Source organism: Rattus rattus, chromosome 4, assembly GCF_011064425.1.
Source record: "Rattus rattus isolate New Zealand chromosome 4, Rrattus_CSIRO_v1, whole genome shotgun sequence".
Classification (NCBI taxonomy): Eukaryota; Metazoa; Chordata; class Mammalia; order Rodentia; family Muridae; genus Rattus; species Rattus rattus.
The window spans coordinates 22,049,556-22,074,560 of record NC_046157.1 but is presented as its reverse complement, the minus strand read 5'-3'; the positions used below and the strand labels follow the sequence as shown (position 1 = coordinate 22,074,560).

The 25,005-nt window shown below is 36.1% G+C and overlaps 1 protein-coding gene across 1 annotated transcript in view; it reads right to left on the bottom strand.

Annotated features, from left to right (window-relative positions):
* Stxbp5l (syntaxin binding protein 5 like) overlaps window positions 1-25,005 on the bottom strand; it is a 171,706-nt gene that overhangs the window by 135,990 nt on the left and 10,711 nt on the right. The window contains exons 3-5 of the mRNA XM_032899379.1: window positions 16,051-16,134; window positions 10,534-10,657; window positions 3,388-3,466 (exon numbers count right to left, since the gene is read on the bottom strand). Of these exons, the coding sequence (XP_032755270.1) occupies window positions 3,388-3,466; window positions 10,534-10,657; window positions 16,051-16,134 (287 nt within the window). The remainder of the gene's footprint in view (window positions 1-3,387; window positions 3,467-10,533; window positions 10,658-16,050; window positions 16,135-25,005) is intronic.

The following is a 25,005-nucleotide window of genomic DNA, read 5'->3' as shown; positions in this document are numbered from 1 at the left end:
GAATGTTAATCTAATTAGTTACTGGGGAGTGAACTGTAAGGATTAGAGGAGTTAGGAGATGCTGCCTTCTTGGAGTAGGTTTCGAAGGCCTGCATCAGGCCCACTGTCTCTCTTCCTGCTGCCTGTGGAGCGGGATGTACTCTCGGCTACTTCTCCAGTTCCGCCTGCCTTCCACCACGCTCCTCTCATGACGGTCGTAGACTAACTCCTCAAAAACTGCAAGCAAGCCCCCATTTAAATGCTTCTTATAAGAGTTGCCTTGATGATGTCTCTTCACAGTAATAGAACGGTGACCAAGAAAGGTTCATTCGCATTTCTTTTAGGTTCTAGGAGCTAATTCATGTCATCATCAGCTCTCTGTTCTTCTGGTTACTTTCATTTCTTATTATTTATTTTCATCACTATCTATTTTTTAGGGAGTGGTCCAGCATCAGCAATAACCAGAATTTGTTACAGATATAAATACCCAGGGCCTGCTGGACTTTCTGATGTGAAATGTTTATCAGGGAGGACAGCAATGTGTTTGAACAAATTCTCTATTTTAAAAAGAGAACCATGCTTTGCTGTAAAAATCTGACACTATCTGGTAACAAGAACAGGTGTGTGTGTGTGTGTGTGTGTGTGTGTGTGTGTGTGTGTGTGTGTGTGTGTGTGTGTGTGAGAGAGAGAGAGAGAGAGAGAGAGCTCTCTGTTGTTTCTGTGGCCACATCTTTCATTCTTCTTAAGACTAGTACACCTCTGACTTTTATCCTCTGTATACATTTTTAGAGGTGACTTTTATAAAAAATAAAAATAAAAAACCATACATGCAATGTACATTACTAGAATGATAATAAATGCAATCAATAAAATGTTTATTTCCCTTTATAAATAGAATTATTATAGTTAAAAAAGCAAAGGGTGCAGAATTTGAAATGTAAATGAATATAACAATTTTTAAAAGTAATCAAATACATCTAACAATATAGAATTCTATGGCTCTAAAATAGTATAATAGTAATTTGATTTATTAAGAAACTGTGCCCTCTTTTTCATGATAGGGCTTGCAATGGTCATAATAACGCTTTAAATGCATTGTCTCATCTAGTCTTCATGAGCATTGCAGTATGTCTGGTGATGGAACTAAAGATTATGATATAATTAAAAATCTCATAACCATGTTACTACAAAGTCACTGATATAATCATGACTTACACTGCTTTATTTGAGGTCCTGACTCTTTTATTTGACGTACCTTCTTTCATCCTTTAAATCCTATCTCTGAATTTCTTTCCCCAAAGTATTTTCCTGATTGATAAGGGCTCCTCTCTACTGCCTTCAAGGCTGGGTTAGATGTTTTCTTTCTTTTTTTTAATTTTTAATTTCCCCAAATCTAATTAATAGAAATTTGATAATATTTGCAGCTCAACTGTGTATTCTTGTTCTTTTCTCTGCCCCTAAAGCAAAATTCTATGCTACTCCTTCTCGTTTAAAAGGCACAAGTTTCTATTTTTGCTGTTGCTACTAGAGCCTAATAAATCCAAACACTGGTAGTGCTCTCTTTTTTTTAGCATACAAATCAAATATGTGATAGATAGTTAAACTGAAGCAAATTGAATATTGTGGAGCACTTCATAGGAGTATGTTTTCCAGTAGACAATTTTGTAACAAAAAAGACACCATAAATTTCATGGATCATAAGATTTATCCTGGGAAAATCTTTCAGGCATCTCATGAAACTCTTTGTTCCCATTTTGCTGTTTTATTTTTAAGATTTGCAATCTATAGAGAAGGCTGAACACTACTTGATAATTCAGTGGATATTATTAAGACTGAAGTAGAGAAAAAATCTTTTGAAAAAATAAACAAGTGAAAAGGAAAACCTAAATGCAACTGTTTGGAAGCTGCTTGGGGTGGGCAGTGTAATTTCTTGAGCCTCAGTGGTATTTCAACGTCATGTTATGTAACGGGTGTTATAAATACTGCTTAACACAAAGGCTAAAGGAAAGTTTTAGCTATAAATGGTATTTAGAAGAGAAGAATTACATAAAATTTTGTTTCCATCTGAAATGTTTATTTCTAACTTCAATTATATAGTAATAAGTGTATATTTTATTACTTTAGTTATACTGTATTAAACTGGCCTGATAAAGTGATATTGATAATTTACCATGATTTTCTACTACTAAAACTTTAGAAGTTTTAATAAACCCAACTGTATCTAGGATGAGAAAAACACACTGCAATGTAGGCAGGTAACTAACATAAGGTAGGGTTTTATAATTACAATGTTTAGAGCCCGAGAAGAGCTCAGCAGGGCAAGATCCTGCACAGCCTGGTGGCAACTAAGCTGGATCCCTGGAACCCACTTAAATGTGGAAGGAGAGAACTGATTCCATAAAGCTGTCCTCTGACCTTCATGTAAACTCTGTAGCTCTTTCAAACACACACAAGCCACACACACACACACACACTCACACACAGAAGCCACACACACACACACACACTCACACACTCACTCACACACACACACACACACACACACACACACACACACACACACACACACACACACACACACACACACACACACACACACACACACACACACACACCCACCCACACACACACACACTCACACACACTCACATGTGAATATATACATGGTTAATAATAATAATAATCAGGAAATGTTTATTATACTAATTTTGGGTAGAAAAAAATTCCATTAATAATTAATGTAAATTTAAAAAGCAATGCAAATGTACTAGATATAGTATCTATAAAGGTAATAAAACTGTATGAAGTGTTATTTTATCTTATAAATCTTAAATTTTAGTTTTTTTCCATTATGACAATATACATAACTTTAGAACTCCAATTATGTAAGATCCTAAGTTCAGAGTGATCAAGTTATATATTTAAATCTCATAAGGAATATCAGCAGATGCATAGATTTAGTTGAATAAATATGCTACCAGTATTATTATTTTTTTTATTAACTTGAATATTTCTTATATACATTTGAAAGTGTTATTCCTTTCCTTGGTTTCCGGGCAAACATCCCCTCCCCCTCCCTTCCTTATGGGTGTTCCCTCCCACCCTCCCCCATTGCCGCCCTCCCCCAACAGTCTAGTTCACTGGGGGTTCAGTATTAGCAGGACCCAGTGCTACCAGTATTATAAATGGTTCAAAAGTCCTCAATTATTAGAATTGATATATATGATACTAATATAAATGTAATTAAATGAATTATTTGTTATCTTCAAAATTTATAATAGTCAATAAATTAAGTTTTTGATTTAGATAATTAAAAATTATAATTATGACACTATAATAAATTATGAAAAATTACTTTCCTTCTTCTATTCCTTAGATATATCATAGTCATAAAGTACAACCACATACCTGTTCCTGCACGTTTTGTACTCTACTTTAAGAATAGGTTTACAAGATTCAGACTTTCTTCCTTCTCTTTGACTTTTTCCTAATGAAAGAAAAACATTAAATCTAACTTAAATTATATTGATTCACAAGAAATTTTAAATTTCAATTAAGAAATATGAACATGGAATAATAATATAAAGAATTCTACCAGTCTCTAGAGATGACTCATATAACTTTTTGCACGACAATAATAATCCTTGAACGGTTTACACTATAAAAGGTAATATAAATACAACTGAACCCAAGGTCTCAGGCACAGTTTTATTGTAGACTTCAGAAGAGAATAGCATAAGTAATATTTTATATTTTTATCAATGATGGTTAAATTTAGAATAATTTCTATTACTTTAGTTCTACTATATTATTAAACTGGTTACTTTTATGAGTTAAGGCATAGCAACATCAGTCTAAGCTAAAGATATTGACTTGTTCTTAAAGTGCGTGTATTGACATAAGTCTATGCATTCTAATATTAAGCTCATAGGCTTTAGATTCATATCAATGGACTGCTATATAATCAATGAAGTTACTTATAAGCTTCATTCTTATATAATTCATACATATTAAGTTATAAATATTCATTTATTAGTCAATTTGGCTACTTTTGAATTCTCTAAACATGAATGTAGTTTCTTATATAGTTATTTCAGTTATGTATACTCAAAAATAAAGTTCAGGACTTAAGAAACATACATGCACAATAAAATATATTATTATTAAAAATGTGTTATTTTTTACTGTAATCCCAACACTCAGGCGGTTGAGGCAGGAGACTTGAGAGTTCAAATCTAGCACAGGTTACATAAGACCCTGTTTCCCTCCTCTTTACAAGAAAAAAAAAAAGAACAAGAAGAGAAATTAAAAAGAATAAAATCTATATCATACCTAATATTTTATCTATAGTAGAAATAAACTTTTATATTTCAGAAAGTCTTGGGATGTAAAGCATGCAATGGATTTACAAAATCATTCCATTGCATTTAAAAATGTTATTACATGGATTGAATGATAATTGGTTGATGATTGATTTACTGTGTGTAGAAAGGGCACATGTGTGCTATAGTACACATACAGAGGTCAGAGAACCATCAGTTCTCTCCTTTCATCACGTGGGGGCATTGAACTCAGTTTATAAGGTACGATTAATATTCAATCTCTACCCCTAACAGTTTACTGTGGGAAAGAGTTTGGTTTGGGGTCTTTGTTTATTTTTTGCTTTGCTTGTTAATACCTGCTTAAATATTAAATTGTGTAAAACAACAGTAACATCAATTTGAATTGTTGTTCTTCATATTCCAAGTATTATATGTTAAGTGTCAGGGCACATGGAAGTAATTAAATTCTAATATGTTTAGAATTAACTAGATTGAACAATAAAAATATAAAAATTACAGTATGATATACCGGAAAGAAATTAATGACAGACAAAACATATTTAGAACCTGTCATTAAAACTGAAGTCATAGCACAGAATCAAAGAATACAGTAATAAGAGGCGTTTTTCAGGTTAAAAGAAAAGGGCCACAGACGTGTGCTCTGTACAGAGACATTTTCAATGAAATAGCACCTTTTGTGTCAGTGGCCTAGGTTTTCAGGACCTCTCCTGCTCAGTTCTAATCTTTTATCGGTTTTGATGTTATCCACACCCTTTCATTTCCTGTGGAAACATAAACAAATCTGCGTCTCAACGCAAACCGTTTTGCTTGCCTCCATTCTGGTGCTAACACATCGATTTAGTACATAGGCTGGCTTCACTCTAATGACTCATACTTCTGGCTGTGAGGCCCGAAGGCCATTTCCCGACAGTAAGAAATTACCTTGAATATCTCCTCCAGACCTATACTCATTGGTACAGTGCCAATCCTTGCCTTGCCACATCGCCTACACATCCCCTGGAAGCTTAGGCCTTCTTTCCAGTTTATATTTAGAAAAATGATTGCCCTGAGAGATGCCTTGTTCAAAGTTTTGTCACAAATGACCACATATCCCACAATGAAAGCACTGGGCACTTTGAGATCGGAGACATTTGGTGGCTTGTTCACAGTCTCTTTGCAATGACCGCACTTCCCATAATTGAAGCACTAGGCATAAGCTACAGCTCGATCGACTATGGGACATGTTAGAATCAACGCCAGTCTTATTCCTTATCTGTTTGTCTACAGGTGCTGCTCGTGTCTCTAATGGTTTAATAACTTTTTTAACATTTGGGATGGGCATTTTCATACCCCAAGGTCTCTATCAACACCTGCCTTGCATAAGGGTCTGATACAGCCTTGTTCACAGCTGAGACTAATTGTTGTAAAAGAAATCAGCAAGGGCTTTCCCAGAGCCTTGTATAATCTTCGTAAACGAGGAGGATTTCCCCCAGGCTTCTCCACTCGGTGCTAAGCTTTAGCTCCTAAGTGGCATTGTTCTGTGGTAGCATCATCACTCTGCATCTGTTCCTGTACATCAGAGTTCTGCCGTTGCCCAGCAACTGAGCTTTCACTATGTTCATTTTGCTCACTCTATGTCACTCTTCAATATCCTCGGCTTCTTCCCTCCTCCACATTAACCATCGCGATTGTGGTCCAACCTCAAGTACAACTGTAGTCAATCGCCTGCAGTCTAGGGGAACGGTTATGAGTATTCATCCAAGTTATTTAGAATTTGTTTCAATAAGGCAGATGCATCCCATAATCACAGCCTCTTTAGCCATCTTAAGTCTATCATTTCTATAAGATGCCATCCTATCTCTGCATAACCTTGTTCTACACAGTCATATGACTACTGGGAGAACTGAGGGTGATCTCCTAATCCCAGGCTGACCCTCTCCTGACTCTCGCTGCAGTTAGTCCAGAGTAACCCTTCCTCTTGCAACCGGCTGTTTCATCAGATTGCTCTCTGCTTTTTAGCTTTTCTCTGACTTCAGGTGCAGTTTCTTTCCCTCTTCCCTCCTGTGGGAAACTCCTGATCAGTCAGCAGGACTGATCCTTTTTTATTCTCTCTCTTCAAGAGCTGTTCCTCACATCCCAAGTGCTTCCACTCCCACCCTCAACCTCTCTAGCTGCCCTGCCAATTTTGCAACCCTTTCAGAAAATAGAGTGACCCCTTTTGTTTTTCCATTTAAGCCATTTTTGTTTGTTTCTCGGGCCCCTTCATTTCCACCTGCGAATTTTCCAACTGCTCAGCCATCCTTTCAAACATTTTTGAAACAAATATATGAAGGAGAAAAACAAACAAACAAAACAGAAAATCCCCTCTGGGCACAGGCACAATAAACATTTTTTGCTGGTATCTTGAAAAAAAAAAATCCATTCCTTCATCCCCTGCTATTTCCCCTTTGGCATTTCAAATCAAATTTCCCATTTTTTATCTTTAACATCTGAGTTCCATGTTGGGCACCATTTGTAGCTTATCTTAACTCATTCTTGTACTTTTCGTTTTCCCACACTTTATTCCCACTGGTTTTACCCCTATCACTAGATAGGAGAGAAAGAAGGATAAGGACAGGGAAGAGAGAGAGATCTGTGAATCTAATTTCTTTCTTCTCATTTTTTCTCTGCTTGTAGCTGGTCTTTGCTTCTTGGGGGACTGTGTGAAGCTGTGTCTCTGTCTTTCCTCACCTACCTAAGGAATTCTTTGATTGGCTTTAATTAGAAGGCAAAATTTTCTGGAAGGGAAAGGAAGGAAGGCCCTTTCCCCAGGAGACGTGAGAGGAGACAGGTGGTTGCGTTAACTTCGATGAGCTAGCTGAGATCCTCCTTAGCTGCGGCCTAAGCTTTAAAATGTAAACCGTCTCCGTCTCCGTGGTTATTTGGGAACCTAGCTGGCTAAGAAATAACTGCTGCCATGTTAATGCCCAGCATTAATTATCACATGCAGAACATTAATAAAGCCTGTACATTTGCTACTTGGTGGGTTCCTCTTTTCCCACCCATTATCCCCCAATCACCAGATAGGAGAGAAAGAATGATAGAGGGATAGAGAAAGAGAATGGACAGAGATGAGATCCTTAAGTCTATTTTCTCTTGTTTCTTCTTTGAATACTATTACTAACAAAGCATAGCTGGCAACCCACTCCTCTGAACTACCACCTACCACCAAGCTTGTGTGTCAGGGCTCTCTCTAGCATTCACACTCCCTCTGAAAGTCCCCAGAATTCCAAATGTCACACAATCACAGAAACTGTCTGCAGTTGGCAAAACTGCCCCTCTGCTAGAGCATGAGACAAATCATAGTCAGCTGCTATGAAGCAGCCCCAATTCCCCACACCTGAGATTAAAATAAAAATATATTCTTAAAATATTTCTGTTTTTTTTTAAGAAACCTAAATTCTCACTACAGATGTGTATTTGAAATTTTACAAAAATATACTGTACAAAATTTCATTCTTTTATATTTCCCTTGGAAATTATCCACTTTGCCTACATTATTAATTGTACATTAGAAGTGTACAGAACATGAATTTGAGATAATTTTTTATCTTTGAGTTTTTAATTTCTACATCTCCCATGTAATTCTAATTTCATGTTTTTGTTCTATGCATTGGTTAGCTTAGCTAAAAGACAATGCCTGTTTTCTTTCACTATTTTAACAATATATGTTTTACTTCTTTGTGCTATGGTTTTGCTTTTACTACCATTATCTTTTATGATATATGTGTGATTTGCTCCTGCTTTGTTTTTTTTATTTTGTTGTTATTTTGTTTTGTTGTTGCCTTTGTTTGTTTTTAGATTTTGAGCATTTACCTTTAGAGTTTTCTTTTTACATATACATAAAACATTTAAAGTTACAAATTTTCTTCTAATTACCTTGACTGAACTTCCTAGTTTGAGTACATAGTATTTTCAATGCTATTTTTCAAACATTGTAGAATTTTGTTCTAATTTCTTCTTTAAATATTTTTAAATTCAGCTTTATATATAAAATTCACATATAGCTCCTCATAACGTTTACTTAGGTTAACTATACTTGATTTCATCATCAACCAGAAATGCTTTACTACCTCATGTTATAGAATTTAAGATTTTCTTGGTAATTTAACAAATGGCCACTTAAAAACAAATTCTCATGTTTGAAAAGATAATCTTGTCTTTCTTTGACTGAAATTTGATCATCTGGCCAATTTACCTACCAGACAACCTGTAACTAATATTAGCATAATGAATTGTACACTGTATTTCTTACTACAATTAAAAACCAAAAGCCGAGCATGGTAGTTCACATCTGTAGGCCCAGCATCTGAGAGGTGGAGCAGAGCGACTCCACATTTTAGGTTAGTCTTCTCAGAAAACAAAAGAGAGCAAACAAACCAACACTTCCCCACAAGAGCACATTTCCTTTTAAAGGAATTACACAGTGTGTAATTCTTAACCGTTATAGTTTCTTTCTTCATGGTAGAAAATTCTGACTTCTAGAAAAACAATTAAGTACTTTCACATAGATGTAGAAGACATATGGTTAATAAAAGAAAATATATTCTAAAGTAAAATGATATAGCACATTAACATTATAGAGCTTCATATACATGAAGTTTTACACTGTTTAACAGACTTTATACTATACATCCTGAGGAACAAATAGGAAATGAAGATCAGAAGCTTGAAGATCTGCAGCACATAGGGAGAACCAAAACTCTGAGGAGGAGGAGGAGGAAGTGTGGGTCATTGTTGTCAAGGTGAAGCAGATGATGTTACCAACGAAAGCTTAAGAGGTGACTGTACCTAAGCTCAATAATTAAAGGAAGGTGAGATGCTCAGAATAAATGACAAAAGAAAACCTTGGAAGAGTTCTAAAAAGCAAAAGATATCAAGTGGAAAAAATACCTGAAATTTAAAAAAATCTTAGAGATTTACTAGAATAAAAATGCAAGAGCAAAAAGTAATTAAATAATGAATCGGAATTAATTATCTTTGAAATTTGTAACAAAAATATTGGCAGAAACAAAAATAAAGACTGAGAGATGTGAGTCACAACATAAAAGTTCTAACAGAGTTGACTCATGTCCCAGAAGGGAAACATAAAAAAATATTAAAGATAAATGGTGTGAAAGTTCTCAAGTTTTGTGGAGCCATTATGAAGTTATGAACTTAGGAAGCTTGTTAGAACTCTTAACAGGATAAATAAAAAATGAAAAGCAAAAACAAAATAAAAAAAACAAAAAATGCCAAGCCCAAAACAAGTTGAGGCATAACATTTTTAAATTGCTGCAAAGAAAAGATTAAAAATTGTTTGAAAACAATCAGAAGGAAAAAAACATATTGTATACAGTACAAGTAAAGTTCAAAACACTGAGAATTCCTTGTACAGAAAACACTGACACTAGAAGATGATGGGATATCATTAAAGCATTCATTATATTACACAGATTCCCAGCAAATGAGGGCAAATCTCAGCACATGGACTGACATTATCTATAAATCTTAATCTAGCAAAATAGATTTCAGAAATGAAGGAAGATAAAATGTAATTTCAAATAAAAGAAGCTCCAGAAATAAATTTTGCCAGGCCTACACAAAATGTAAATAATGTTCTCAAATAAATGCAATAATAAAAGAGTATGCTATCTCTTAATTATACTTATAATTAAGTATAATAATAAAATGTATAATAATATATCTGTGGGTGCTATATAATTATAGTATATATGATAATGAAGATAAATAGATCTATATGATTACAAGATGTCTGTACATTATATGAAGTGTTGTAATATTAATCCTAAAACACATTGAGCAGTTAACAAAATATATTGTGATTTTTGCAATTAGTGATAAAAAATGAAGATAAAAATGACTATGAAAAGTAAATTATAATGTGTTTGTAATAACAATATTTAAATAATTTGAAAGTGGAAAGACAAAGAAAAGCAATAAAATATAGTAAAAACAGTAGAAAACAAGTAATGAGGAGACCTAAATCTAGTCTTATTAGTAATTATATCAATGTTAATAGACAAAGCATACTATTGCTAAGGCTGCGAACAACATAAGACCTAAAATGAGTTCTCTATAGGAGAGCCAATATTAACAGTATACAATGCTAAGGAAGCTAAACCAGAAGAATTAAAGCTGTGAGGAGGCAATTCTGTGGTCGCCATAGTTTCCTTGAAAGCGTGAGTCTTACCATGTGGAACTGTGGTTTGGAAAGGGCGACTTGGGCTTTTCAGGTTCCATAAAGTCAAGCTACCATCTGAGTGGCTGCACATGAATTGTTTGCCCTCATGATGCCAATCAATTGAATGAATAGCCTAATAAAATAACAGTAAAAGACAAGTACAAGGGGAAAGTAGATAGATTATATCATTATACATTCCAAAATATTTTTACATAAAATTAACATACTGATAATATGTTAAAATATTTTTTTCTGACCCAGACTAGGCTGTCTTTGGCTTCAGTCCATTACAGACCTTGAAAAGGCTACCAAAATTAATTTCCTTAAATAAAGAATAGTTCTGAAAAAACTTAATAACTTCAGATTTCAGAACATTTTATTGTAGGTCCTATGCCCTTCCTATATTCTACCATCCCTGTTTGAAAAATTGTTTACATAGAAATAAAGTTTGACTATCAGAAGATAATTTCTTGTAAGATATAGGCCTAGTATCACTTAGAGTAGATAATTTTATAAAGAATTTGAGCTAGCACCTAAGGGCATTCTATATGCCAGATCCCATTGTAGGCATTTTACATAAAATATATTACTTAATCATATAAAAGGTATTACTTAACCTTATTATTATTTCTCAGTTTACATATGGTGATCTGACCTAGAGACAGATATTCACTCGCTTTTTAAAGTCACACAAGTTAAAGCTAAACTCCTAAAACCCATATGCTCTCCTGCTGCAGTGTTGCCTCAAGCATATACTACACTAATTAAAGCAACTAAGATTTGATTGTTTAACATTTCAAGTTCATCCTATAGCTTTGAATTAGATGAGTTAGCAATAATTCCTTCATTATTTTAGTTGTATTAGTCCGTGTGGCAGCACAGTATCTTCTATAAAGCAGATTTCAGACAAAGGTCTGCTGAATTAGTAATTCATATCATAATTCCAAATCTGTAGTATTCTTTGTGATAAATTAAACACCATACTTATCCATCGTGATACATGTAAAGTACAATAAGTCAAGTCTCAGGGGGGACAAGAAATAAGAAAGGTGTATAAAACATCTTCTCCCCCAAAGAAGCTACCGAGAAAGTCAGTATAGGTGGATATAAACTTTCAGCACACATGTGCTTATTCAATTACATAACTGAATGCTTTATGCAACAGAGCAGGAAAACTTCAGACTGTGTGTAGTACCAGAGTTACAGCTAACTGCCGTCATGACTAATCATTAAAATAAAGGGTATAAAATAGGATGTAGACCTCAAAATATAAGATTAAACCGAATATAACAGGCTGCACGAATTCCTGGACATGTAGGGTTTATTCATTTTGTTTTTCTTCCCCCCTCACTCTAGCCATCATTTCTATGTAGATTATAATTTCCTTAGCCAGTCTTCAATAAAGGCAATTAGAAAGGAATCATCTTTATTGTCTTTTCTAATTCTTTTCCTTTCTGAAGGTAAATGAAACAAAATGTCACTTCTTTGGTCAACTTTGCTGAACCTTAGAGTCAATTTAAAATTCTTAAAACTACTTGGTCAGCAAGAGTAGAGGATGAGGAATTATCCAGACCCAAAGCTTCATCCTAACCCAGTAAAACCCTACCCAACAGAGAAGATATATCTATATATATATATATATATATATATCTTGAGAGAGAGAGAGAGAGAGAGAGAGAGAGAGACTAATTGTCCCTTGATGAATACTCATAGATGGATTAAACCTTTGTTTGGAAATCCAATACTATATTGATAAATAATTAGCCATGAAAAATTACTTCCTATATATATGAAGCAGAATTATAGTATAAACAGTCAGGTTTCAGGGATCAGGATGTAAAACTGTGTATCCCTAAGAAGCTGGTAATTGAGCTGAAGGTGCATATTTGATTTTTGTTTATTTAGTTATGTCACATTATTTTCATTAAAACAGGGGCCTATTAGAAACCAAATACTAATCAACCAATGCTAGAAAAGAGAGAGCAAAAAGAATTTGAAGGAAAAATACTAGTCATATTTTGTCAATTGTGACTTTCACCTGAAAACAAAAATTCTAAACTATAGAGCAATCTGACAAAAGGAAATAGGCAGTTCCCCATGGATTCAAAATATTTCCCTCCTGTCAAACTGAAAATTTTCACTGATATTATTAAAGGGATATCAATATAAAGAAAATGGCTGTGGTAGAAGAAATCCTTTCTTTATTTGTTTATTGAGAAAATTTTTACTCTCTAGTATAGGATGGCCTGAAATTTACTATGTAGCTCAAAAGTTGGATTTAAATGTGTGGTAATCCTACTGCCTCACCTTTCCAAGAGCTGGGAATAACTGCATATCCTACAATACCTAGCTGGAAGTAATTTTTCATGGCTAATTATTTCTCAATATAATATTGGATTTCCAAACAAAAATTAAACTCCTCTGTGACTATTCATCAATTCCCAAGTTAAATAGTTCAAATAGCTTTTTGGTGCCTAAGAAACTAATGGGATTTTGAGATATAGAAGAGACAAGCAGAGAGTTCATAATGAGAAAGCAAATAGCAATAGCAAAATCTTAAAGGTAAGACGTAAAATACATCATTAAAAGATAGTGAGCAACATACTCCAGATATGTTAACAGATTATCAAGTTGCAACAAATTATACTTTTAAAAAAGCAGCACAAGCTTAGTTCTCACCCTCAGACCCTGTTAACAAGCCAGCCATTCGAAAGTTCAGCTGTAGAGAATCATGTGATCTGACTGTGTTTTTGGAAGAAAACGGACATGCATGATGGGAGCACGACTGTTCTTAGAGAGGCCCTACCAGCATCTGACTGAGACAGAAGCAGATACTTATGCCCAATCATTGGACTGAAATCAGGGACCACTATGGTTGAATTAGGGGAGGATTGAAAGAACTGAAGGGGAGGATGACCCCATAGGAAGACTAGTAAGCAATCTCAACTAAGCCAGACCCCAGGGAGCTTCCAGAGACTGAGCCACCAACCAGGTGCATACACGGGCCAGTCCAAGGTCCCTGGCACAAATATAGCAGAGATCTGCCTGGTCAGACCTTAGTGGGAGAAGATGCACTTAATCCTCAAGAGACTTGAGACCCCAGGGAAAGGGGAAGACTGGTGTGGGACACCCTCTTGGTGGCAAGGGTAGGAGGAATGGGATAAGGAACTCTCTCTCTCTCTCTCTCTCTCTCTCTCTCTCTCTCTCTCTCTCTCTCTGCGTGCGTGCGTGCGTGCGTGCGTGCGTGCGTGTGTGTGTGTATGTGTGTGTGTGTGTGTGTGTGTGTGTGTGTGTAAAACCGGGAGGGGGAGTAACAACTGGAATGTAAATAAATGAAAATTTTTTTAAAAATCTTTGTTAGTGAAGAATATACAGAAAGGTAGATGTTAAGAGACTCCTATAACCAGTTAAGCATTGTAACCTAGGGTATTGGGTGTAGAAATGAGGACAAAGGGGAAATAAGAGAATGGTAGCGATGTTAAAGACAAAATCAAACATCCTGTAACAACAGAAGAATTAAATAGAAAGCATTACTATGGACACTCTAAACTGATCTTTTAAAAGAAAAAGGAATGTAGAAAGTGGTATGAGCAATAAATTCAGTTCTGATGGTATTTATTTATACTTAACTATTAAATTACTAGATGGTAAATATGAAGCTCTAAGAGAGGGGTAAAGGCCAGGAATTTAGTTGTTTAAGTTTATTGCTTGTAGAGGTAATATTAGAAATGAGAGCCATTACAAACAAACATAAATTAGAGGATGGAGCAAAAGGCAGAGAGTTTTGGAGAAGGGAGGGCTCACTACATTGTCTGGCCTCAAACCAGTGGCATAACTTGTCTTTCCGCCTCTATATATCAGACACCTAGTATATGCCAGTGTACCAGACTTGAGCACCCATAACTTAAATAAGTCAGAGATGGAGGAAAGGGGCTCAATAAATGAGATAGGCACAAACACACAAGAAAAATAACAATTTTAAGGATGGTCCTTGAAAAATTACAGAAGACACCTTTGTGTGTGGTGCTTAGAAGAATGTTGATGACTTGTAAATCATCTTAGAGACATATTAAAGATAGTTTCCAGATATGACAAAGTGTTAAGGAAGTTTGAAAATATATGTAGTAAAATGAAGTTTATATCTATCTCCATTAGAATGACAGGACCTACAAAAATGTAGTAGACAAATACATATAATTTATGTTTGTATATAATGTAAGTCAATATGTAAGATGATCTCTATGTACAAATTAGGTGTACAATCACACTCCACTAACTCAGAAGATTTCTCATGTTTATTTAAAATTTCAATTTCAAAACTGTGGATTTTATGAAAAACAACATTTAGTAATATTTTATTTTGATTGTTTAATAATGTGTACACACATGTGTGGGTGTGTGCACGTGAGAATAGTGCCTGCCTTAGGAGGCCAGAAGAGGGAGTCAGATTCCATGGAGCTGGGGTAACGTGAAGTTGGGAGCTACCCGATATGGGTAACGCAACCAAATTCAAGTCCTATCAGGAGCGGTGCATGCTCTTAACCACCAAGACACTTCCTAGCCCAGGAAATGTATCGTTAGGCACCCAAACTGTAAATTTAATTGTTGTGATGCAATAGGGGGCAAAAAAGATACTGTCAAGTATTCCAAGGCAATTGGAAGTCCAATGTGTGGTATTTTTTATTCCTCTAATCTAAAATGGAGTGTTATAAAAGAAATAGATGGAAGAGACTCTTTCTGGTTGTGTCTTTTAAATTATGTGACAATATATGCATACGAGAGTGAATGTTAACTAGGCAGAGCTTTTAATCTGTATTTTCCTGTTATCTTCTCCCTCTCCCACCTCACTTCTAGTTTAAGGTATGTCTGATCAGCTTCGTTTCCACAGAAATAATCTCCCCCTTTTCATCTTCTATCCCAGATGCACTGTCTTCATTTAGCTTCTTTTAAAATGGAGAATTATTAATGGCCTAGATCAAAAGCACAATCAAAAATGTCATCTGGGAGGAACCTAATCAAGCCTCAATTATGTAAATTGTATATAATAACATTTACCTCAAGATACTTATTGTCACTTACTTGGTCCTATTGTCAAAACATTTCATTATTCTATGAAGTAATAGGAGAAAAAAAGCATTCGAACTATCTTGATCTTTTAGCCACAGAAAATGAATTCTCTAAGGAAGGTTTGGATATTGTCCTTAGAAACCTGAAGGTCAAGAAGCAAGGTGTGAGTGTGGAGCCTACATAAAAGAAAGGGAGATGAGACGAATCAAGGATGCATGATAAGTGAAAATATATACAAGGAATAAATAGGTAAAAATCTCCCAACTTGGCAGTTGTGACAGAATTCCTATTCACAAGTACTCAACAGTTGAAACCTACACAAATAGGAAAAGACAATTAAGCAATGAATGAGTACAGGTAGAGTCCTAGTGATTAAAGATATTAGGAAAGCACAAAACCGAGTAAGGAAGTGATGCATAGTCTTTAAAATTTTCAAAAATGTCAGCAGAAAGCACTTACCTCATCATAATAAACTCTCAGTTCTGCTCTTTTAGATTTCAAGTCCCAGAATACCACAGTGCCATTTTCATAACCTATTAACAGCTGGAAAACAGTAAAACAACCATTTCTTAGTTCTGACATTAATTTGAACTGTGTTCAAATAGCAAATGATAATACCATAAAGAAAAAAACATGTTATATAACAAAGCCTGATTTATACTAACTTTTCCAGCACTGAAATAGGCTTCTTTCTTTTAAAATTTATTTAAAAATAGATGTTGATATAGTAATTAAAAACAAATAAAGAGCCAATAACTTATGCTGCAATATAAACATGCAATAGAGAACTCTGATGTGTTCTAAAAAAGTCAAGGAAACATGTAAATAAACATGATACAATATATTTTTAAAAAAAAATTTTGAAAGAAAAATAGGATAGAAAATGAAGACAAAATAAAGGATGAAGTGTTATGTTTAATTAACTTCTAATATAACATTCAGTGCTATACACCTGGAAAAGCAGACAAAAATAGTTTTGTAATTCTTTATTCCAAATCTCTTCAGTTTGAACATCTCTGTTATGATATTTCCACCTGACAATGCGGATATAGTCCCTCATGCTGGGGATCAAATGTAGGTAGGACCTTGGACACACTAGATAGAATCTCTATCACTGAGATACATGCAAAGCCTTGAGTAAATATTTCAAACTGATGGCTTATACACCTTTAGCTTTTTTTCAAACATATTTTTGTTGATTCTTTGGGAATCTCACGTTATGCACCCTGACCACATTTATTATCCAGTCTTTTCATGTCTATCCTCCCACCCCTGTGGCTTCCCCCCACAAAATAGATAAAATCCAATTGATGTTATTTGTATACTCACTGGAGCAAGGTCACACTGGCAGTGTCCTGACCCTTAAATAGAACTGGGTCATTCCTCTCCCATACCTACCCTATCCTACTTAAAAGCCATCAGTTGGGTACAGCTAGCTTCAGCATCCTTAAAATTCATCCTGTCTACAAATAGTGCAGGTATGGGGAACAGAACAGAGACTGAAGGAATGGCCAACCAATAACTGGCCCAACTTGAGACCCATTCCATGGGTATGTACCAGTCGTGGACACTACTAATGGTACTCTGTTATGTTTGCAGACAAGAGGAAGTTGTTCTCTGAGAGGCTCCACCCAACAGCTGACTCAGACAGATACAGACATTCACAGGCAGTGGATGGAGCTTGGGGACTCTTGTGGAAGAGTTGGGAGAAGGACTGTGGGTACCAAAGGGGATAGGAACTCCACAGGAAGACCAACAGAGTCAACTAACCTGGACCATTGGGGCTCTCAGAGTCTGCACCACCAACCAAAGAACAAATGCACGGGCTGAACCTAGACCTCTCCACTCATATGTAGCAGATGTGCAGCTTGACCTTCATGTGGGTCCTGAACAACTGGAGCAGGGGCTATTCCAAAAGCTGTTGCCTGCCATATTATCCAAATATTATCTTAGAGAGTGCTTTCATTCCTGACTGTGGGTATAATATTATCTGCAGTGCCATGCATCTGTCTCTATTCTTTCCTCACAATGATAAGCTTTCCTTCAACTACATATAAAAGTAATTTATATGTAGTTAATTCCATAAATTACTTTGGACAGATATTTTGTTGTAGTGATAAAGTAAGTAACTACCAATATAACATGCTGGTGCTTATATTTAAATCAAGATAAAGTATTTGAAAAATAATAGTCTTCCTTTTAAAATACAAAAATTTGAAACAGATAAAGTTTAGGTGTTATCAAAGAAATAGATTTTAAATCATCTTATCTATGTTTTTATTTATTTTTCTGTGTGTGATGTTTTGCCAGGATTGTATGTGGACCACATGCATGCCCAGTCTATTGAGGCCAGGGAGAGTCAGAATCCCTGGAACTGAAGTTACAGTCAGTTGTGAGCTGCTAGGTAGGTGCTGGGACCTGAACAGAGATCATCTTCAAGAGTAACAAGTCCTTTCAATCACTTACTCATCGCTACAGCCCCTAGAGTTATTTTTTAAGATATACCTTATACCCAGATGCTTAGTTGTAAAGCTATAGATGACAATATTTAGATTTATTTAACAAAAGTGTTGAGCTTTCTGATGTGCTAACATAAAGGAAATAATTTTTTATAAATGTTAAAACAAAATAGTATACAATTCAATAATATTGTGCAAAATCAAATTCATATAACATCTTATATGCTATAAAAATTGTATTTTAAACAAATAAACATTGTACATGTGAAAGAAAAGGGTGAACAATAAGGCAAATTTTTATCTAGTATATAACATTATGTTTTTAACTTTAAAAGTTTTTTTTTCGTATTCTGTATCTTTCTATTAGGAAATTGAGATCATTGGGGTTGACAGCAAGAGCAACGTTTGTTGATTCACATTATTTTGCTTTTGTTGTGATGGTGGGTTTTCATTTTTGTTGTTGTTGCTGTTTGTTTAATTGCTTGATTGTTTTTGTTGTTGTTTCTTTGTTTTAATTGTAGTTCTCTTTTGATTTTCTGGTCTGAATTATTTTTTCTGTGTTCTCTTGAGGTTGAAGCTTTTGTTCTAGAACCATCTGTAGAGCTGGATTTACAGATAGACACTGCTTAAATTTGGTTTTTGCATGGATTGTCATTTTTTTTTCCATCTACTATGATTAAAATTTTTCTGGGTACAGTTTTCTGCAATATTATCTGTGGTCTCTTAGATTTTGCAGAATATCCATTTGGACCTTTTTGGCTTTCAGAGACTGAACTGAAAAATCATGTTTTATTATAACAGCTCCGTTTTTATGGTGTTTGTTCCTTCTTCTTTGTAGATTTTAATATTATTTCTTTGTTCTATAAATTTAGTGTTTAGACTTATTATGTGTTGTGGGACTTTCTTTTCTGGGCCAGTCTATCTGGGGTTTGGTATTCTCCTCATATCTTCATAGATATCTTCTTCTTTAGGTTGAGATGATTTATTGTATGATTTTGTTGAAAATATTTTCTGTGTTCATGCTTGAGTTTCTAAAATTTTTTTTTGTTTCTAAAATTTTTATGTTTACTTCAATTTGGGATCTTTTTTTGGTGATTCTATTTCTATTTTTAATTAAAAAGTTTTTAAAAACATTATTTAAGCAAAAAATCAACAATGAAATCCTTACAAATTTAAGCCACAGATATATTTAAATTTTTAAGTCTTTTTGAAAATTTAAAGATAATTATTAAAGGAAAAACGTTCCTTGTCTAGAAAACACTAAGAAAAACACTAGTGAACATTAAAATATGAACTATTGGATTTCAAAATACCTTAAGTTATTGAGATAACAATATAAAAATATAATGCAGAAAGCAAGACATTAGAATCACTTGTAGAATTGAGAAAACAGCTCCAAAAATTCAACATCCATTAACTAGGTCACTCTGGAATGCTGAGTCTGGCAAAAACAAGACCACGATGTAGTCAGATAAAACTACAAAAAACATTTATAATGCCCAATATATAAGCATTAAGTATAGTTAAAGATACATATCTTATAATTGAATGGAAAAACATAAAGGAAAGATTAGGTCATGTGTGCATTATTTTCTCATAAGGTATTAAAACTGTGTGAGAAGAGATTATCTATTTGAAAAGTAAATATTAAATTTCAAACAATCAAAACTATAGGCACTACAATGTATTAAAATCAAAGGTCGGTGACAAAAATACTTTAGAAACAATATTTCTAAGTAATTAAAGCACTAAAAATTATTTTCAAAAGTTTGAAAGAAATGAACAAAATATACATTGATCACCTAACCCAGAAAAATTTAAAAGTAATGGCTGAGTTTCTTGATGAATTTCTAAAGATGAAATAATTTAATAGACCCATAACAATCAGTTAAATAAAAGTAGCAATTGCATTTTTTCAACTGTCTGCAGCTGAGGGGTGGCGGGAAGAAAGACATCTAAGTGACTGCCTACGGCACTGAGATGAGTGAATGTGTGATGCAGAGAAGAGAAAGCCGAGTAAGTGGCTCATTGCTGTGGAGGGAGGTGGAACTGGAAATCCACCAGTGGTAAAGAACAAGAAAATATGAGGAGGCTGAGCACCTGGGACCATGGTGATGCCTGGGCCCAGGCTGCAATCGGGGGCCACATCTGGGTCTGTGGCCTTATGGCAGCTGGAGTCTGTATTAATGTCTGTGGCCCATGCTGGTCCTGAAAGTCAGTGGTCTAGGTTGCTGCCTGAGTTTGCCAGGAGCCAAACTGATTTGGAAAGCCTGTGCTGCCATCTGAGGCCATGGTGACATCATGCCCCAGGCTGCCACTGAAGACCATATCTGGGTCCATGGTCCTATTGCAGCTGGGATCTGTGCAATGTCAGTGGCCCAAGTTATGACCAAAGGCCATGTGGATGTCTGTGGACTAGACCGCCACCTGAGACCATGTAGACATCTGAGAGTTGTGCTGCCATTGAGGTACATACTCATCTGAGTCCTGTGCTGCCACCCAGAGCCATGGTCAGATCTGGGCCTATGTTGCCACCAGGGGCCATGTCTGGGTCTGTGGTCCTTTCACAACCAGGGTCTGTATTGATGTTCAAGACCTGTGTTACCTTGAGTGGCCATGTTGATGTCACAGCACTATGCTAAGCTAGTCCCACCCTGGCCTATGGTAGGTGAGCTGATTCTGCCACCTCTTCATCAGCTGACCCCACCCCCTCATTGGCTGCAGCACTCAGAAGAGCACCCTTGCACTAGGTCTGAGCAGCATGGTACAGCTGATCTTAATGATGTGAGCACAAAGAGTGGGCCTCAGGGGTACAAGAACAGGAGAATTGGCCCCATCACTCTCCTGGGCAAACATGAGAGCTGGCCCTGCTAATGTGGGCACAGGAGAGCTGGTAGGTTGACCAACTCAACTTTGACCCAGGCCCAAATGCAGGGCTCTGAGTTGACCTATCCCAGCACTCACACTGTCTATGAACTTCAGAAGTATGTGAAGGAGCTGATCCTGCAGATCTAAAGCTTCAGAACCTCTGTAATACAGGGGCAACAACTGAATATCCAAAAGGAGTCCCAATGAGGATCCAGTATTGATAGTGTAGTGGAAGCCAGAAGCCTCAAACTAGACCAATTGCAATGAACATTGGCAAGTAAAGCTATTTGGACGAAAGTGTTTACACTCACACCATGACATACTACAACTCCCATGGCGAGAAATTTTTTGTTGTTTTCTTTTGGGGGAAAGCTGCAAGGATGGAGGGCAGAGATGAAAGGACAGGGAGATGAATGGGATTGGGTGTGTGATGTGAAATTCACAAAGAATCAATAAATAGTTAAAAAATTCAACAAAAAAAGTTCAGGACATGATGAATACAGTGTTAGAATTCAGAGGAGAATTAATACTAATAATTCACAACTTCCTCCATAAAGTAGAAAGGGAAGGAATAATTCCAAATTTTTTTAAGAAGCCAGTTTAACACTGATACTAAAACTAAAAAAAAAAAAAAAATCCATTCAAAGAAGAAAATTATAGGCCAATTTCTCTGATGAGCGTGGATACAAAAATACTCACAAAATACTTGCAAACTAAATTCAACAATATATTAGTAAAGCTTATTCACACGGTCAAGTCATTTTTATCTAAAAGATTCAGTGAGGTTTAGCATATATAAATCAGTAAATGTAATTCTCCACATAAATAGACTCAAGCTGAAAAGCCATAGGATCACAACCTTAGATGATTATGACAAAATCTAACATTCCTTCATGATAAAAGTAGTACTACTCAGCTATTAAAAACAATGACTTTGCTTGCTGATCCCGGCCCACAGCTCCCTGCTCCAAAAACCCGTGGGAGAAAGAACTCATCGCCCAGATGTGTGGGCACTCGTGAGATTGTAGGGCAGGAGAGACTGCCAGTACTGCCCACCTTTGCTCACATCCCTGGCCCAAGAGGAAACTGTATAGGGCCTCTGGGAACAGGAAGATAGGGGCACTCAAGTTGCAGGAGCCCTGCTGTCCAGACTGTGCCCAGATCTGAAGGGACCTGGTGAAACAGCTCCTTACACCCAAATTCCTTGAGAGGGAGAGCTAGGTCTTCAGTGGGGCAGACACGCCTGGGAAACCAGAGGAGAATACTCTCTGCCCACATTTCTGACTCTAGAGGAAAATGCCTAGTGCGATCAGGGCCCCCTGCGCACAGGGACCCAGAAGTAGTGACAGGCCCTTCTGGTTGCTGCCCTCACAGAGAGCTGAAACCCAGCCCTAAGGAGTGACTTCAGGCCCGAGACCAGAGGGAAGACCAACTTTTTGCTCCAAGTGACCTGCCTGGTGGACTCAGGACACATGCCCACAGGAACAGCTGAAAGTCAATAGACAGGAAAAACTACATGCCTGAAAGCAGAACACTCTGTTCCCATAACAGGCTGAAAGAAAACAGGAAAACAGATCTACAGCACTACTGACACACAGGACCATAGGATGGTCAAGGCACTGCAAGAAATAGCAGAACAAGGTAACACCAGAGATAATCTGATGGCGAGAGGCAAGCACAGGAACCCAAGCAACAGAAACCAAAACTACATGGCATCATCGGAGCCCAATTCTCCCACCAAAACAAACACTGAATATCCAAACACACCAGAAAAGCAAGATCTAGATTTAAAATCATATTTGATTATGATGCTGGAGGGCTTCAAGAAAGACATGAAGAACTCCCTTAGAGAAACGCAGGAAAACACAAATGAACAAGTAGAAGCCTGTAGAGAGGAATCACAAAAATCCCTGAAAGAATTCCAGGAAAACACAATCAAACAGTTGAAGGAATTAAAAATCAAGAAAGAACACAGGGAAACAACCCTAGATATAGAAAACCAAAGGAAGAGACAAGGAGCTGTAGATACAAGCATCACCAACAGAATACAAGAGATAGAAAAGAGAATCTCAGGAGCAGAAGATTCCATAGAAATCATCGACATAACTGTCAAAGATAATATAAAACGGAAAAAGCTACTGGTCCAAAACATACAGGAAATCCAGGACTCAATGAGAAGATCAAACCTAAGGATAATAGGTATAGAAGAGAGTAAAGACTCCCAGCTCAAAGGACCAGTAAATATCCAGGACTTTTATCTAGATGTGTATAAGAGACAGTTTCTCAGCATCTAATGAAATGATCATGTGGTTTTGTTCTTTCAGTTTGTTTATATAATGGATCACGTTGATGGTTTTCCGTATATTTAACCATCCCTGCATGCCTGGGATGAAGCCTACTTTGATCATGGTGGATGACTGTTTTGATGTGCTCTTGGATTCGATTTGCCAGAATTTTGTTGAGTATTTTTGCGTCGATGTTCATAAGGGAAATTGGTCTGAAGTTCTCTTTCTTTGTTGGGTCTTTGTGTGGTTTAGGTATAAGAGTAATTGTGGCTTCATAGAAGGAGTTCGGTAGTGATCCATCTGTTTCAATTTTGTGGAATAGTTTGGATAATATTGGTATGAGGTCTTCTATGAAGGTTTGATAGAATTCTGCACTAAACCCGTCTGGACATGGGCTCTTTTTGGTTGGGAGACCTTTAATGACTGCATCTATTTCCTTAGGAGTTATGGGGTTGTTTAACTGGTTTATCTGTTCCTGATTTAACTTCGATACCTGGTATCTGTCTAGGAAATTGTCCATTTCCTGCAGATTTTCAAGTTTTGTTGAATATAGGCTTTTATAGTAAGATCTGATGATTTTTTGAATTTCCTCTGAATCTGTAGTTATGTCTCCCTTTTCATTTCTGATTTTGTTAATTTGGACACACTCTCTGTGTCCTCTCGTTAGTCTGGCCAAGGGTTTATCTATCTTGTTGATTTTCTCAAAGAACCAACTTCTGGTTCTGTTGATTCTTTCTATGTTCCTTTTTGTTTCTACTTGGTTGATTTCGGCTCTGAGTTTGATTATTTCCTGCCTTCTACTCCTCCTGGGTGTATTTGCTTCTTTTTGTTCTAGAGCTTTTAGGTGTGCTGTCAAGCTGCTGACATATGCTCTTTCTGTTTCTTTCTGCAGGCACTCAGCGCTATGAGTTTTCCTCTTAGCACAGCTTTCATTGTGTCCCATAAGTTTGGGTATATTGTACCTTCATTTTCATTAAATTCTAAAAAGTCTTTAATTTCTTTCTTTATTTCTTCCTTGACCAGGTTATCATTGAGTAGAGCATTGTTCAATTTCCACGTATATGTGGGCATTCTTCCCTTATTGTTATTGAAGACCAGTTTTAGGCCGTGGTGGTCTGATAGCACACATGGGATTATTTCTATCTTTCTGTACCTGTTGAGGCCCGTTTTTTGACCATTTATATGGTCAGTTTTGGAGAAAGTACCATGAGGAGCTGAGAAGAAGGTATATCCTTTTGCTTTAGGATAGAATGTTCTATAAATATCTGTTAAGTCCATTTGGCTCATGACTTCTCTTAGTCTGTCTACGTCTCTGTTTAATTTCTGTTTCCATGATCTGTCCATTGATGAGAGTGGGGTGTTGAAATCTCCCACTATTATTGTGTGAGGTGCAATGTGTGTTTTGAGCTTTAGTAAGGTTTCTTTTACGTATGTAGGTGCCCTTGTATTTGGAGCATAGATATTTAGGATTGAGAGTTCATCTTGGTGGATTTTTCCTTTGATGAATATAAAGTGTCCTTCCCTATCTTTTTTGATGACTTTTAGTTGAAATTTGATTTTATTTGATATTAGAATGGCTATTCCAGCTTGCTTCTTCCGACCATTTGCTTGGAAAGTTGTTTTCCAGCCTTTCACTCTGAGGTAGTGTCTGTCTTTGTCTCTGAGGTGTGTTTCCTGTAGGCAGCAGAATGCAGGGTCCTTGTTGCGTATCCAGTTTGTTAATCTATGTCTTTTTATTGGGGAGTTGAGGCCATTGATGTTGAGAGATATTAAGGAATAGTGATTATTGCTTCCCGTTATAT